Source organism: Mustela putorius, unplaced genomic scaffold (assembly GCF_011764305.1).
Source record: "Mustela putorius furo isolate JIRA1106 unplaced genomic scaffold, ASM1176430v1.1 tig00537227_pilon_pilon_pilon, whole genome shotgun sequence".
Lineage (NCBI taxonomy): Eukaryota > Metazoa > Chordata > Mammalia > Carnivora > Mustelidae > Mustela > Mustela putorius.
The window spans coordinates 32,716,191-32,733,312 of NW_025422368.1; the positions used below are offsets into that span (position 1 = coordinate 32,716,191).

General features: G+C 39.7%; 1 protein-coding gene across 6 annotated transcripts in view; it reads left to right on the forward strand.

Moving 5' to 3' along the window:
* Positions 1–9,328, forward strand: part of EPS8 (epidermal growth factor receptor pathway substrate 8) — a 181,575-nt gene extending 172,247 nt beyond the window's left edge. For all 6 annotated transcript variants that reach the window (XM_045073347.1, XM_045073346.1, XM_045073349.1 and 3 more), the window contains 3 exons: positions 4,751–4,931; positions 6,177–6,306; positions 8,057–9,328. In XM_045073347.1, the coding sequence (XP_044929282.1) occupies positions 4,751–4,931; positions 6,177–6,306; positions 8,057–8,170 (425 nt within the window). In that variant the 3' untranslated portion in view covers positions 8,171–9,328. The remainder of the gene's footprint in view (positions 1–4,750; positions 4,932–6,176; positions 6,307–8,056) is intronic.
* Positions 9,329–17,122: the final 7,794 nt, after the last annotated feature.

Here is a 17,122-nt window from a genome sequence, read left to right on the forward strand (position 1 = left end):
TCTACTTTTATACCTTATTTTCTTCTCCGAAATACAGCTGATTTACCATCTTCTTATCCATATCCCAGCCTTGCCAAAAAGTAATGGAAAAGTGAAGCTTTAGAGAAATGATTAATTGTGCAGCAAAAACAACTGTGTGTGTGAGAATGTGTAAGTGTGTAGAAGTATGCTGTGCTACTAAATTTTCTTAAATGTTTGTGTATTTTTTTAAAAGATGTTTTTATTTTTTTCAAAGACATAGTTTTGAGATGAGAAAGTTCTGTAAATATTTTTACTGATTTCCCTAAGGAAAATTTCCCTCTCAGAAATGACTGTTCTTTTTTTCATTTTTACCACAAGTTTATAACATCTCCCTTCCTTGATACGTCAGCACAGTAATCTTTGACACTGCAGTACTCTTTCCAGGCCTAGATCAGAGTTCATAGGCATCTAGTCCCCGTTTGGAACAGTCTGTGGGTTGGGACAGTTTGTTCTTTGTCCTAGTCTGAGAAACTAAGAATAACCTAATGGGAAAGGGGCATAGTTTGAACACTTCAAAGATAGAGAACTCTCCTGATAATTGTGACTCATCATTTTTGAATCTGTTTTTCATAAGTAAAAGGGTAGCATTGGTATATAAAACATATACATCTCTCCCTGAAGTAAATCTGTACTTGTTTCTTTGTTAACAATAAAAGTTTACATTTCCCTACACAAAGTTCCCTTTTAAAGATAACTCAGAAGCATAGTTTCATATTAACTAAATGTATTTCTTTTTATAAAATGCTTATTTTCATGATAGCTTTTTCCTGAGCAAGCACGTTTTTGGAGAACGGTTTTTCTAAATGAACATTGGGCCTTCTCAGTAGTCTTTTAGAACCAGACATATTTAAATGTACATTTGTCAATGGCCAGATTTCTCTCAAAATAAGCCTTTTAGACTTCCTACATTCTCTGCTTACTACCTAGACTTCTGGTAAAAATAAAATGGAAGGAATTGGAAAGTGATACTTACTCAAAAAAAAAAAAAAAAAGTGATACTCCAAAGAAAAGAGTTACCAAATAGCCTTAAAAGGGGAAAAAGGCAACATGCCTGTTTTTTAAAATGTTAACAGGTAGCAAGAGTGAGAGAGAGAGACAGGCCTATTTAAGCTGGCTGCTTGGAGTCATGAGTCATATAAGCTATTCAAATTGGTTTATCACAGGATTCAAAAAGGTTCTCTTATCACTTTAGAAGATACCAATGCTTCAGGTATTTTGCATTTCTTCCACTTCCTTTGAAGTGTTAGTCCTTTTATTTGGGTTTAATCTTTTGTAATCAGAAGTGTTATTTCAGAAAGAGGTGTAAAGTCAGTTTGCTTTGTTATTGTGTGCTAGAACATTGGAAATGGAAACCAGAAGCCCAGAGCACAGCAGAGGAGGGTTTTTTACTCTTTGGAAAGTTATGCTGTGAACTAGAGGTGATCATGCAGGGTCTACGTTCATAGATAAGAAAATAAATCTTTTAGTGTGGTATACTCTGTCCATTTTACACCTTTGAGACATCCTCGTATTCTGTGTGGCAGTTTGAAGTGAATTAAAAAAGCGAACCAGTGGAATGCATGCTGTGTGTCACTTAAATGAGCCAGTCAGCAGCGTTCTCTCTCGTGCTCTCTCGCCCCTTCGCTCGTCCCCCCTCGCCCTTCATCTCTCCTCTTGCTGTCTTTTGACTTCACCAGGTTACCTGAATATCTAAGCCTTTAAAAAAATTAGACTGAAAGAACTATTTGGTTATTTCACATTTTTATTTATTTCTCAAGGACACCAAACACTCTGAAATGTTCTCCCTGAAAAAGAAAAGAAGGGAGGAATGAAAAGAAAAAAGACAAAAAAGATCATGAAAGAGTTGTCACAAAAAGCTCCCTTAGTGGCCTGGTCATTGCCACTTGCCGAGCTAATTAGTTAACTGAATTACTATATCAGTTCTCTACTTAAAGATTATTTACAAATAATGTGTGTGTGCATATATATAATAAGTATATTATGTATGTAATTATATAGAATGTGTATGTGTATATATATATGTTTTAATACACAAGTACATTATTCTCTTTCCCCTACATTAATTTCTTCCCCATTTTTCTCATAAAGATATTTGCATATACATCTTTCCCATAAGCATAAAATGGGTTGGGGAAAGCAATAATGTATAAGTTGATCGAAGGTAGTTTCAGTGACTTTGATCGTAAAGCAGCCATGAACTGAAAGTCAGGAAATTGAGTTCTAACTAAATTCTGCTAAAACTGTGATTTCAACAGATCTCTTGTGGCCTCCATTTTCTTTGCTCTTTCTTTTAGGGGTTTGTATATGATGCTTTTCAAAGTCTCTCTCACTGAAAAACCTCAGCAGAATGCCTTAGTCATTCATTTATTCAGCGAATATTTATTGAGTCCCTACCCTGTTCTAGGTATTTCAGGTAAAGCAAACAAAGCAACCACAAATCTGTTTTCAGGTATAGATTTTGATGAAAGGAGAGAGGTAGATGATTGAGTTGATAGGGAATATTATAAGTGGTTTTGGAGAAAAATAAAGCCATGTGGATTGGAAGTGCTGATGGGGAGGGAGTTGCAATTTTAAATGTGGAAATTATAAAGGAGGGAAAGAGTGAGTAAAATGGATTCATAAGGGAAAAGCATTCTAGGTACAGGCCCTTAATTTTGAAGAGCACCAAGGAAGCCGTTAGCTAGAGCAGAGGTCTTCAAGAGCAGTAGAGTTACTTCAGAAAATGGTCATCTAAGGCCTTTTACTGGGAGTACTTTGTATTACTTGGAAAGGCTTAGAGCTGGAGAGTTGCATTATCTGACATACATTTTTAAAAGATCACGTTAGCTTTTCTATTGAATACAGAAGAGCAAGGGGCGCTGTGGTCAAGAGGAGAAGGAAGGCCACCTGTGACTAGGTTGGTGGTTCAGACAGAGCTCGTCACAGAAAAAATGGAGTAAAGTGGCTAGGTTTTTGCTGTGTTTTGATGATAGGCCTAATAGAGTTTGCTGATGATTGGGTGTAACAGAGGCCAAAGAGGAGTCTAGCAGAGCTCCGTGGCATTTTGCCAGAGGAACTGAAGAAATGGAATTACCATCAACCGAGTTGGGAAATATAGCATAAAAGCAAGCTTTAGGAAGTGGTTCAGATTTGGACACGTTCTGTTTGAGCTATCTAATAGACATCTGAATGAATATTATCAAGTAGAGGGTTGGTATATATGGGTCTAGAGTCCTGAGGAATGGTCTGGACTGGAGAAATAATTTGGGGAGTCATCAGCTTTTAAACGGCAGAGCGATCATTAATGGAGTGAGTGCTGGCAGAGGAGAGGTTCCAGGATTGTGCCCTTACTGGGCAGAAGAGAAGAATCAGAGAAGGATACTGAGAAGGAGAGGCCAGTGAGACAGGAAGAAAATCAGGTGAGTGTGGTGTCCTAGAGGCCACAGAAAGAAGGGATTTTAAGGAACGATCTTCTTCGTCGTTTGTTGCCAGTAGGTTAAATGAGATGGTAACTAGAAACTGACCATAGGAATTTAGCAAAATGTGGTGGAGGGATGGGGCCCAAGGCCCATTTTTTTTAGCCATGAATTCAAGAGGAAATTGGAGAACAAGAATGGGAGTTAGTGAGTATAAACAACTAACTTTTCATGGAGTTTAACAAGAAGGGGAGCAGAGAAATGGGTAGTAGCTGAGAGGGACATGGGGTCAAGAAAGGGCTTACAGGGAAGAGGAAAGGTATCAAAATAATACAAAATGTGTTTGCATGCTGATGAAATGATTCAGTAAGAGAGGAAGATGGATAGCCTAGAGAAGTAGAGAAATTACTGTTGAAATATTTAAATGGGCAGAGGAGATGGGAAATATGCACACGTAGAGGGGTAGGCTTTAGGAGTGTAGAAACCGTTGATCCATAATGTAGTAGGAAGGGAGGAAGAGGAGGGAGGCAGAGTGCGAGGGGAAAGTGCCAGTAGTCAAGGAGAACCACTGAGGGAACGTAATGGAGGTTCTCTTCTAACTTCTTTATTTTGTTGGACATTAGGAAAGTGAGATCATCAGTTCCAGGTGGGAACTGGGGAATGAGTGTTGGAGGTTTGCAGACAAAGAAGAGAGTACATGCACATCTAACAGTGGGCAGCAACGTGGCCTAGGGCTGATTCTCAACCTGAATCTTGTGGACACGGGGCGGTGTAATACTCTGTGGTAGGAGACTGGCGTGTACCTCATAGAATGTTTTATGCAGCCCTGGCCTCTCCCCACGACATGATAGTTGAGTCCTTTCTCCTCCTCCCCTCTACTTGTACCATCCAAAAGTGTGTCCAGCCATTGGCAGATGTCCCTGGGGTCAAAATTACCCCCACTTGTTACCATGGACCTAAGGAAATGCAGTCTGATTGTCAGGAAACAGCAGCCTGGTTGAGGTTCATATTCATGAATTTAACATGAGATCATTCAGCATTGTTGTGTTATACTCACTGTGCAGGTGCAGGCACAGAATAAGTAGAAAGTTCGATTTAACAAGGGTTGGCATTTTGCCAGGTGAGTACAATGAAGACAGCAGAGAAGAGCCAAGGAGTGATTTTAATAATTGACCATGGAATTTGTTCTGGGTGAGGATGACCGTGAGGAAAGATGGTAGGAACACTAGAGTATAAGTTCTTTTGGGGTCAAAGGATTTGGGGCATTGGGGTTCTAGCAAGTGTGACACATGCTACGGGTTTTCGAAAATAACCTACCCCATGCTGATGTGCAGGAAGGAAATCTCAGATGGAGGAAGTGCAGGACGAGCTCATCCACAGACTGACCATCGGTCGGAGCGCCGCCCAGAAGAAGTTCCACGTGCCACGGCAGAATGTGCCAGTTGTCAATATCACGTATGACTCCACACCAGAAGATGTGAAGACATGGTTACAGTCGAAGGGGTTCAGCCCTGTGTAAGTCTCTCTAGGAAGACTTTGCGTTTCTGTATGTAACATATGCCTTACTTTCAGTGTGGTGGCTAAGATGTCACACATGACTCTTTAAAAATTTGGGGAGCCCAGACTGCATTTGTTCCATGCTCAGGAAATAACTATACATATTTGTAGCTTAAAAAAAAATGGAATCAGTTGTAACTATAATTTGGTGTTACCCTGTTTTCTAGTTAATAATGACTACATACTGGTGGTTCCTGAAGCAAACCATCAGGAGCTTTGAAGTGGTAGCGTTCTTTCCCCCTCATCTGGTCACTCAGGGTAGAACTAAGGTGTTAGCTGGACTCCCCAGATATTAGAGGGCATAGAGCAGAATGTTCTGCTGCAGGATATAGATTCTCAACCAAATAAAAAACAGATAAATTACCTATTATATATTATAATGTAATAGAGCTTTTCCCTTAGTAAGCCCAGTGTTGGGTAAGCCCAACAATTCAATTTATCTATAATCTAAAAATCTGAAAATACTTTACGTGTATTTGATACAAGGAACTATTTCAATCATACATATTTAAGAGAATTTTATAAACTTCATATACCCACATGACTGAAAAATGAGATATATTAATTAGTCAGTTGCCTGGTTAGAAAGTTATGTGTTCCCCCTATGGAACACCATATTTCAGGGAATTGGTACTCCACAATAATGATACTAAGTACAATTGGCTCCTTTTTGATCCTTCATAATCATCTTCTATAGCCTCAGGGTCCTCATCATGAAAGTCCTTTGTCACTGCTCTGAATAAGTACTGTAGTACCATTTTATAAGAGTTTTGTTATTTGGAACACTTAGAAAAGAGAGGTTATGGCAGGACCAGAATCTTTCTTCCTTTGTTTTATATATATAAATATAAATTTTTAAATTTTATATATAAATATATATATACTTTATTATTTTATATATAAATATATATAAAACAAAAGAAGAAAGTCAATTAATTAATTTATTATTTATTTATTATTTAAGTTATTTATTTATTTAACTTTTATTTTGAGAGAAAGAGCATGAGCTGGGGGTGGGGAGGGGCAGAGGCAGGTTCAGTGCCCAGTGCAGAGCCCGATGCCGGACTCAGTCCCCTGACCCCGAGATACTGACTCGAGCCAAAATCAAGAGCAGGACGCTTAACTGGCTGAGCCACCTAGGCACCCCTATCTAGATAATATTTTTAATGTTGTATTTCTCTTTCTTTCTCCTGTGCTTTTCAGGACTGTCAATAGTCTTGGAGTATTAAACGGTGCACAACTTTTCTCTCTCAACAAAGAGGAATTGAGGACAGTCTGCCCTGAAGGGTCCAGAGTCTTTAGCCAAATCACTGTACAAAAAGCTGCATTAGAGGTATGACTTGTCAACCTAAGTTGGTGTTTGCATTAATTAAGAGTGTGCACTGCAAATTGAAAGCTCTGAAATCAGCTGTTTATGTCCATAGTTGTCAATTTCCCTTTCAAACAGAGCTGAATTAAATTTGACTCCACTTTTGTAATTGATCACAGGAGACCATCCATGACCATTTGCAGTAGATTAATTTATCATAAATGTTCCTATAACATGAAGCTTGGAGCATATGCTTTTGGGCATTTAATGAAAAGCCTAATGTTCTCATTTTATATGCATTAACTACTTCTGTAGAAATTTAAATTTTGACACAGTAATGGACATTCACTTCTGAATAAGTAAATGCCTTAAGAGGTCAGAATTTTTGCCTGTTCTTAATATTTAGTTTGGAGATTCTTGTAGGCCAGTGGCTATAAGGTCTTAAAACCCTGGCTGTGGGTCTTAGGTCTTGTTATATATCTAAATAATCAGAGAGAAAATATTAGGTAATATTCATTGAAAAGAGAGTGCTGAAGAATAAATAGTCATAATTGTCGGTGGGAGAGGAGGAGAGGAAATGTTTTCTAGATGGAATATCCTTAAGCTTCCTCCTCCTACTCTTCTTAAAATGGGCTCTGTAAGGATAGTAGTTTCACTGTTATATCTCATAGCTCTTAATAGCTTTCATGATACTTCCACTCAACTGAAAGAATATTGGCTTTGGTGTAAAATTGATACGTAATTTCCCCTAGCCAGTATATCCTCTAAATTCAACAGTGAAATAACTCACAGTGAAATAGCTTCATGCATGCAACCTTGTAACCACTGTCAGAAGAAAGTTTATTTCCTTGGAAATTTGTCCTATAACATTGATCTTGGGAGTTCTATATTAGGTGGATCTTGGGCGTGTCCTGGATCAGGCTTTCCATATACTGAATATGAGTAAGAATTGTATCTTTTCTAAGACAGTTTTTTTTTTTTAACCATTATACATTTTAACTTTATTGAGAGTATATAAATTTCCTTCTCAAGGGTATGAGAGAAAGTTCCAAAGCTCCTGAATTCCTTTGTGTCAGATTGCGTATAATTTGCCCTCAGCTCCCACTTCCTCTTGGTCTCTTCCTTCAGTTGCTCTGGATATGAACCAGGGTTCTTTATCTTCCTCAACTGCCCTCCCACCACACCCTTCTCTTGCATCTAGTCCATCTTTTAGATGACTCACCTGGCTTGCCAGAAACTTCCACCGATGAGAGCAGAATAATCAGGGTGCACGGGCTTAATAGGTAGAGTGTGGCAAGGAGAAAAGCTAACATGAGGTCAGAGGGTCAGAGCCTTCCTGTATTCTGGAAGGAGCTTGCTGTACCCTGAGCCCAGTCTTTGAGCTTAATTTAGAATCCCCTAAGGGTAGGTGAGTATCTTGCTCAACTTCAGAAGGTTCTTTGATAACTTGCCATCATATTATGCTTATTGTACACATATCTTATTTCTCCCAGGAAATCTGGAGCATTCCATATACATTATTGATTTATTTTTATCATGGCCGGTGAAAGGCATGGTGAATGAATTGCCTTAAGACACAATTCATAAATGAAAAGCGATTACTGTGATGTATTAGTGAAGTCCAGAAGCATCACTTTATAGGAAGGGCAGCCTTCTTCTCCCCAAGAGATAGTTGGAGAAAAACAAAGGACTCTTATCCTGACCCATTTCATCACATGACCCTCAACCTGCACAATCCCATAACCGTCTTGTCTGAACCATGTCTATTTTTCAGGATAATAGTGGCAGCTCCGAGTTGCAAGAGATCATGCGAAGACGGCAGGAGAAAATCAGTGCCGCGGCCAGTGATTCAGGAGTGGAGTCTTTTGATGAGGGGAGCAGTCACTAATTTGTCTTTAAACTCCATTTAAATCTGTGGCATTATTCCAATGTGCTTTGTTTTAAGAAGCCATGAAGGGAATGTCAGATTCTTATTTCTCGGAATCCCTAAGTTATGGCCATAAAGAAACAATGCAAACATAAAGTAAGCAGAGGCCCATTATTTTTATTAAAACTGAATAATTTAAATAGATGTTTTGCCCTCGGGGAAGATTTTTGCCTGCTTTACCAAGGTGAGGGTTCTTTTATTGGATTAATTATTTCAACCCCTATCACAGTATGTAAGCAGGCACCTTCTGACAGTGGTGAATTTATTTACTGCAGCAAAACAAAGGTATTTCCCGTGATTTAAAATCTAAATAATTTAAGTTTTCCCCATGACCCTGGTGTCTGTCATTCAGAGCATAGCTTACTTTAGAGTAGGCTCTGCTTACTGAGGTCTCTTCTTTGACATACTCAATGATAGAATATTTAGATTTATTTAAAGTTCTTCATGCCAACCGTTTTTGTTTTTGTTTTTGTTTTTTAAATCAAAACATTTAATGAACTGTAGAATACAACAAGGCCTTGGACATGCAAATACAGATTTATGGAGCATTTCCAAGACAAGTCACTTGTCATGGCTCTGTTGATCACAATTCCTTGTATGGCCTGTATTTTGATTTAGTTTATGTTCCGCTTATTATCTATACTGTGTTCTTATATATGAGAAAGCACAAGTGGAAGAGAGGTCAGATGCAGTCAAAATGCGTCCCAGAAGGTAGCCCGCATTGGTGTGCGTTACAGTGTTTTCCTTAATGAAGGCCTCAGTTCTGAATATTGATAAGAGTAATTAAATGGATATTGGGGCCACTTCATGTGTTTATCTGTGTCAAGTTTTTCTGGTAATAAGAAACACTTAATTTACACATATTTTAATCCTGTGAAAGATTCTAGATAGAGAAAAGAAAGATACTTAACCTTCAACAAATGTTATTTTTGGAAACACAATTTTTGTCATTAAATGTTATATTATTTCACATATATAAAACAGATGTTATGTAAGAATGTTGTATATTTTAACATAAATCCATTTAGAGAGATTATCTAGATTCATTAATTTTCATAGTGCCTTTTTCACATGAGTCAGCTGGAAAGTCTGCAATAAACAGTATTTGCTGTATGGTAATAAATGGCTTCTGTCTTATTGGCAAAAGAGATGTTTTGGTATATAGACTATGGACCAGGGTTGTGCGGAATGGGGAAAAACAGAGGCCCACTGTTTTTTTTTTTTTTTTTTAACTGATTTCTAGTACTGTTCAGCATCTAGTAAGAGCTGGTCTCAGGGTAAAAACAAATGTATGACAGCACTTAGGATTACTAAGTGCTTCCACAGAAATGCTTCCTTAGGTATCTATAGTAACTGTGTGAGCTATATTTTATAGACAAGGAAACGACCTCCTAGAGTCTCATTCCCCCCAAAATTATGAGAGATAGGGAATTGCTAATCTTCCCTAAAACGATGCCCCTCGGACAAAGTGAAACAAACACGAGAATGATGAAGGTCATTCTAGATCTTTTCCATGCCCTAAGCACTTGACACGCATTTATAACTTAGCCTTTACTGAAAGTCTCTGAAAATGTAGGGGTAAGACTCGAGAAAATAGAAGAGTTAAAATAGCCTGAATGAAATGTGACATATATGATATTAAAAGAATTGATGTAATTTATAAAGATGTCATTATGCTATGAAATTCCAATGGAAAATAGCACAGTGGTGGCGATGACAGAAAGCAGTTGCTTCCTTCAGGGCTGTGGGGACAAAGGGAAGAGATGGGATTCTCAGAATTTAGAATCTCGAGGGAGAGGTACTGCGGAGTTCGGATCCAGACATCTGGGGAGTTTGGTCCCTGGTACCTGTAGAAGAAAGACCCCAGAGCTGGTAAAGAAACCTCTGAGAAGGAGGCATGGCCTTCCTAGTGCTGTGACCTCAGGAATTCAGCGAAGGATACAGACAGACCTCAGGAGACCATGCCAGCCAGCTGGTTTTCAGACTTCTGTGAGGTCGTGAGGAGGCTGCTCTGGGGAGGGCCGGAAAACACAAACTGGTAACTGGAGCCTACTGGGGGTCAGCTGCTACTTACGGAGTGAAGAACTATTATTCGGGTGATGATAATACGAGCCGGAAGTACGACCGAAGGGAGCAGGTGCCTTGTTCCCCTCTAGCTTCCCATCTCCCCACAGCATACTCTTTGGGCAGAATCTGTTGGGAACACACCTGACAAAGCTCCAGATCACAAAGCTGAGAATAGAAGGATGGATTTGAAAAAGCTCAGTAACCAACCCATTTTAATTCTGGCTAGTCTGTATACTTTAACTTTTCTACGCGTCTTTGAGATTCCATACAGTCCTCTTTAAAACTTCATACTTTGGCCTAACAAGAGGTAATCATCCTTCTCTGTTATTTAAATGGCATTTAATAGACTTGGTTAAAAAGGCAAAAAACAAAACAAAACAAAAATGCTGAGATATCAGAGAGGTAGTCAGGATAGGAAGCAGCCTCCTTCTCTCGGGCTAGGGGAGCAAAGGGATGGTTTGGGTTTATCTGCGTGTTAAAAGCCTGGGGGGAAGGACCCTAGAAAGCTTGGACCCAGAACCCTGGGGGAAGTGCTGGTGTTGGTGCTGGTGTCTCAGGAGCACAAAGGAGAGATGCCCTGAGGAGCGGGAACAGAAAGCTTTGAGGAGAGGATTCTGGACCGTTGATGCTAGTATCTCTGAGAGGGTGTCCTGTTGCTGGTTCTGAAAATGTAGGGGGGCTGGAAACTAGAAACTAGAATCACTTGCTACTCAAATAATTGCTGCTGCCAAAGTTGAGAGCTCTTCACTGGTGTAAGTGAAGCTTACTGGTGTAAGTGAAGTATAAGTAAGCTCTTCCCTGATGATGGCATAACCTTTGTGTAATTTTCTTCTTGTTTCTTGGGATTATGGGATTACAGTTTTTATTAAACTAGGCAAAATGTTGAGCAATTATTACCTCTTTTGGTCCTCCCTGCCTTTCTACCATTGAAAGTGTCCAATTGCATGTGTACTAGGCCATCTAAATTTTCCCCAAGTTCATTAATGCTCTGTTAATTCTTCGCCCAGTCCTCTTTCGCTGTGTTTCATTCTGGGTGGTTTCTGTTGCTGTCTTCAGGTTCACTACTCTTGTCTTCTAGAATTTCTAGTCTGCTTTTAGTCTCTTTCATCTCAGACGTTAGAGCTTTCATCTCTAAAAGTTTGATTTGATACCTTAAAAACCTTCCATGTCTCAATTTGTTTAATAATTCTTTATCAATCAGAGAAAACAGTTAAAATGATGTCTTAATATTCTTGTTTATGAATTTTATCATCTTGATAATGAGTAGGTTATTTTTTATTTTTATTTTTTCTGTATTATGGGTCTTGTTTTTTTGCTTCTTTGTATGCCTAGGGGTTTTTAATTGGATGAAAGACATTGTAAGTTTTACCTTGTTGAATACTTTTGTATTCTTATAAATATCTCGTGCTCTGTTAGGGGATGCTGTTAAGTTACTTGAGAGGAGTCTGATTCTTTCTGACCTTGTCTCTATTAGTGGAACTTGAATAGCATTTGCATTAAACCTAATTTTATCTCACTATTGAGACACAACCATTTTGAGTACCCAAGATACTGTTCCATGAATTAGGATGTTTTCTGCGCTAGCTGATGGTAATAAGAACTATTCCTGGTTCTGTGTGATCTCTGACAGTTGTTCCTCCAAGCCTTTCAGGGCTTTCTTTCTTTAGCCTTGGGCCATTTTCTCATACACTTATTCAGATACACACTCAACATAAGACTCTGGGGAGCCTACAAAGATCTCCAGAGCTCTCCCTGCAGCTTTCTCCTGTCGTTCCTCTGTGCTGTGAACTTTAGCCCCTTGGTCCTTGCTATACTGTAAGCTTTGTGTTTTCAACTCAGAGGGTCTGCTTAACTCCACGTGGGCTCTCCCTCCCTGCACTGCAGGTTGGACGCAATCTCTAGGCAGAAAGCTGAGCAATTAGAGGAATTTTTCATTTGATTTTCCTCTTTAAATGATCACGGTCATTCAGTGCCCAGTGTCTAATATTTTGAAACTGTTCTTTCATGAATTTCATACATTTGTTTTTTAATTGTCTCAGGTTTAAATCCAGGTTCTCTGAGTCCATCTGGGCCCAAACTTGGCATCACCTTGCTTTTTAAATTACACATTTCATGGAATACAGAAATCTAGGTTGCCAGTTTTTATTCTAGAGCTTTAAAAGTGTTATTCCACTGACTTTTGGCTTCTGATCAGTCAGTCAGTCATCATTCTTGCTTTTCCTTCTGACTGTTTTCAAGAGTTTTTTTTTCCAGTGTCTTTCATTTTCAGCAGCTTGATTATAAAGCTGATAGATGTAGTTTTCTTGGTATTTATCCTGTGTGGGATTTAATGATTGAGTCCTGGTTTCCCATTACTGAAGCCCATATTCCTCCTAATACCTTTTTCTCCTTTCTCTTCTTCTCCTTGGCCTCCTATTATATGTAGGGTAGACCACTTGATATCATCCCAAAGATCTCAGAATCTCTTAATTTTAAACAAAATTTTCCCATTCTTTAGATTGGGAAATTTGTTATTATATATTCAGGTATATATTCACTGGCTCTCCTACCCCTACCCTTGTGATCTTTTTTGCAATACGCTGTTAATACAACAAAATTTTTTTTCAGTTATTGTATTTTATTCTAGGATTTACATTTCATACTTTTATTTAGCTTTCATTTCTCTGCCAAGACTATTCACTCATTAAAATACTTGTTTTATTACTATAACATGTAAAACTTGCTTTATAATCTAACATTGGGGCCATCTCAAGCTCAGTTTCTATTGATTGCTTTTTTTCTCCCTCCCCACCCTGTGAGTTCTAGTTTGCTCTTTCTTTGCATGTGTAGTAATTTTTTATTATATACTTGGCATTGTAGAGATGTCTCTGATACTCTAGAATGTGTTTTCTGTCTTTGAAGAATATTTATTCTTGTTCCTACCAAGCAGATCTGCACTGGCTGATGACTTTGACTTTGTATGGCTTTGGTTTTATACTTTGCTAGAATGGTCATGATGGCTCGAGTTGCTTCACAAGGTCTTCTGACTTGATGGGACTTTATCTAAAAACTCTGTCTTCTGCATATCTGGCCAGGGCTTAATTTTCGGCTTTGTCTGCATCTGTCAAGAGTAGTTTTTACTGTGGAGTCCTTACTTCTAAGGGATTTTCTTTTGGGGTTGAATTTCCAGGTTATTTTTTTTTTTATCTCAGATGGATTCCCAAAGTATTAGAAGTTGTTAAACAGGTCTCTTCACTTTTGCTGGGCTGGACCTCTCGTGTCCTCCAACATTGCTACTTCTGGTTGCTTTCCTGGACTCCCAACCTTGTAGCGGCCACTCTCGGCTACACACTGAGTGACGTTGTCCTGTGCAAACCGGTGCCTCCTCTCTGGTGCTCTTCTTTAGAAATTCTAGCCACTTCTAGTGCCCTGACTCTGGTCTTTGCCTCCTCATTTTGGTAGGACTAACGAGCTCTGCTTGGAGCTACCTTGCTATACTGCAGTTGGGGAATTATCCCTGAAAAGCCAGTGAGTTTTCTTGTCCCAATGATTGTACTTATACAATGATTGTACTTGTACTGCTTATAAAAGGTGAGCCGTAAATTTTCTCTTTATCTCTCTTCTACTTAATAGGCACTGAGTCACAGGAAATAAATGAGAGAGATATCCTAGTTACTTAAAACTCTTTCTTTCGTATTTTTCTCTAAGAAAATATATAGGAAATTGAGATTCATTTGTTTTCTAAAAATAGATTTATGGAGGCTGCCCTAGAGGTTATGTAGAGATCTCTCCGGGGCTGGGTGTGCTCACTTTCAGCTCAATGCCTACACTAAAGACTGGTATAGGATTAGAAAGTCCAGACTCAACAAAGGTGTTTCTATAGAGACTGATTGTTTCTAAGCAGGAGAAGACACTGTTCATTCAATAAACATGTATTGTCTACTTAAAAAATTAGAACAGCAGAACCCTAGATGCAGACTCTGGCCTCAGGAAACATAAAATCAAAAGGACTGTGCAGCTTGCATTATTTATCCCAGGAGCTAGTCTTACTGATCTCCTGGGGGCTAATGTACACCCTAAAACCAGCAGTTGGGGGGGGTTCCTAGAGGCTGTGATTTTCTGCTGTGACATTAAGTTTTTCCCAAAGGACATGCTTCTGAGTTAGTCTAGTCAGAGATCTTGGTAGAGTTATGTAAGGGGCCCCTAGGAATAATGTGGGAGGGGCAGGCAGATACCATTCTACCCTCCTTCTCTGGGGACTTCTTTTCGTTATTTAAAACAACACAAAATTTAAAAAACAAAAAGCTGCAGTTGTTATAGGCAACACCCATAGAAAGGTAGTATTTCCAGCAAGTCCTGGGTCCCAGACAGAAATGGCAGTCTAGGCTCATATCTTTCCCCTCTTCACCCATTCTCTCTCCACCATCTTGTTTCCTCCGTGTCCTCTTGGCTACAGGCCTCTACAGGATCTACTCCCAAAATCTCCTTTCCTGGCCCCTTTGTTCCTTTCTGTTCTCGGAGTAGAGGACAGGAAAGAGGCTGAAGCAGCTGGTGTTCGGAACTCAGTGTTGTGGGAAGCTCTCAGGGTTTTGGTGGAGAAGGAGCATAGTTACCAGGCAAAGAGTATCTTCCAGTATCCAAATATTTGCGCTTACCTCATCAAATTTATAAAAGAAAGGTGATAAAATAAGCCGCTAGTAAAAATCTGATAAGCTAAAAGGAATTACTAAGAACTACATTGGGTAGTGTCTAATCTGAACTGGGGAAAGATATGGCCATCAAAGATATGGCCATCAATTGCTCTGAGAGGACTAAAGTCCTAAATCTGGATTTCTGTATCAAAGGGGATATTTTAATAGCTGTGGTGTTTCCTGAAGAGCCTCCTGAAGGTTTTCCTGAAGGCATACCGCCTTTGCTTTGGTGTGGGGACGGGGTGGGCAATGAGTCAGGGCTCCTGCCGGGCCCAGATGGTCCTGGTCCAGGCTGGTCTCATGGGCTCTTTCCTTCCTGAGTTGTAGTCCCAGGCTCTTGGCCCAAATTCCTGCTTCTTTTCTTATCCCTGAAGCCTGGCTGTGGAGTAAAACATAATTTGTCCTACTTTAGTTACTCCTATCATCCCCCCCAAATGAACACAGTCTCTTTCAGTTAATGGGAAAACAAGGAATAATATATTCACACAATGAGAAATTACTATCTGTACCTGGTCCTGCTTTAAAGTTTTTTACTTTAAGCTGATATTATATGCTAAGGCTTTCTTTCCTGCCTCCTATCTAGCCTAAAGGAAGGGGAAAAAGAACTGAAAGAACTGAACTCAGTATTCTAAGATCTTTCACATTTAACCCCACTTTACAGATGGGAAAATTGAGACTCATACATGAGTTAAGTAGCATGTACAAAGTCACACAATATGTAGAAAAGCTAAATTTGGATTCAACTCTCTTAGACTTCTGTAGAGCCTGCAAATCTTTACTCAGATACTATAGGTCAGTATACAAAAAAATTTAAGCATATGAAGCATCTTTTCAAAACCTGAAATTTTATGTAGTGTACCACCGTATCAAACGTAAAATCAGAGTTTCTCTCACCGAAGCTGCAGAGAGGAGATTTGCAGCCTCCTTTGGAAATCACTGGCCCAGATCCCATAGATTACCTCCCCTGCAAAGACCCTTGCAGGTGAACTTGAAGGGGGATTGGAAGCTGATCATCCCATGGCCACAACTAGACTTGGTCTCAACAGTCATTTACATCTTTGGGAAATTTCAGGTGGCTGACTTCCCCTCCAAAACAGGAAAATAGCCTTTGGACATCCTTTCTTAGTTTGTTTGGTTTTTTAAGATTTTATTTGTTTATCTGAGAGAGAATGAGTGATGGAGAGGGGGAGAGAGAGACAGACAGAGAGAGTGTGAGAAGCAGACATCCTGCTGGGCGGGGAGCCTGATGTCCTGGGATTCTGACCTGAGCCGAAGGCTTAACCGACTGAACCACTCAGGCGCCCCCTCTTAGGCTCATATTATGCTTTGAAGTAGAAATTATAAAAGATGCCAATAAATTGACAAATATTAGTTGATTTTGGTCCCAGTTTTTCCCTGTGACAGCCTGAGCAGAGCCAGGAAGAGATACATACTTGCCGCAAGTTAATCTGTGGTGTGCTTTATGCAGTAAACAGAACAATGGCAGGGTCTTCTTCAGCTCCTGGGAGTCATGTGGTAAAACAGTGTGATTTGCACCAGGGAAGAGATGAAAGTGACAGAATCAGTGCGCCACAGGCTAAGACGGCTGCCATGATCTGTTGCCTAGCTTACAAAATACAGCCCTTTGCAAGGCGAGGAGGTCTAGAGCATGAGTAGCTTGTAGCAGCCCACGATTCTGCAGCTAGTGAGGCAAGACACATTTTACATTAGGAAAACAGCACAGGAAAGTTAGTTTATTACCTCCTTTGTACAACCAACCTAATCATAGGGCAGAATTTAGACATTTAGGTAATTCATTTGTTTGTCTTGCAGCAATAGGAAAAAAAAAAGGAGGAAGGGAACTATTGTTAGTCTATGCCCTGGGGACAGCACAATGGATTTACAAAATGCAAATTAAAACAGCTATCTGGAATGGCTTGGATGCTTCTCACCTGCCTCTTGTAGCAGTTGTCAAAGAGTCTCCTACAGCCCAGTGGCACGCAGAGGCGAGTGTGCAGATGGGGAAGAAGCCAGTCTTACAGACTTGCTGGCTCCAAGTTGAGCAACACTGAGCCCAGAGGGTTGTTCCCGTGAGTCTAGGGAGCAGGCCTCAGGGAGGGCATCACGTGGGAAGTGTGCCCACAGGGCATCATGGAATCACCTACACATGTGCACTGGGGAGATGTCGCGGTGCTGG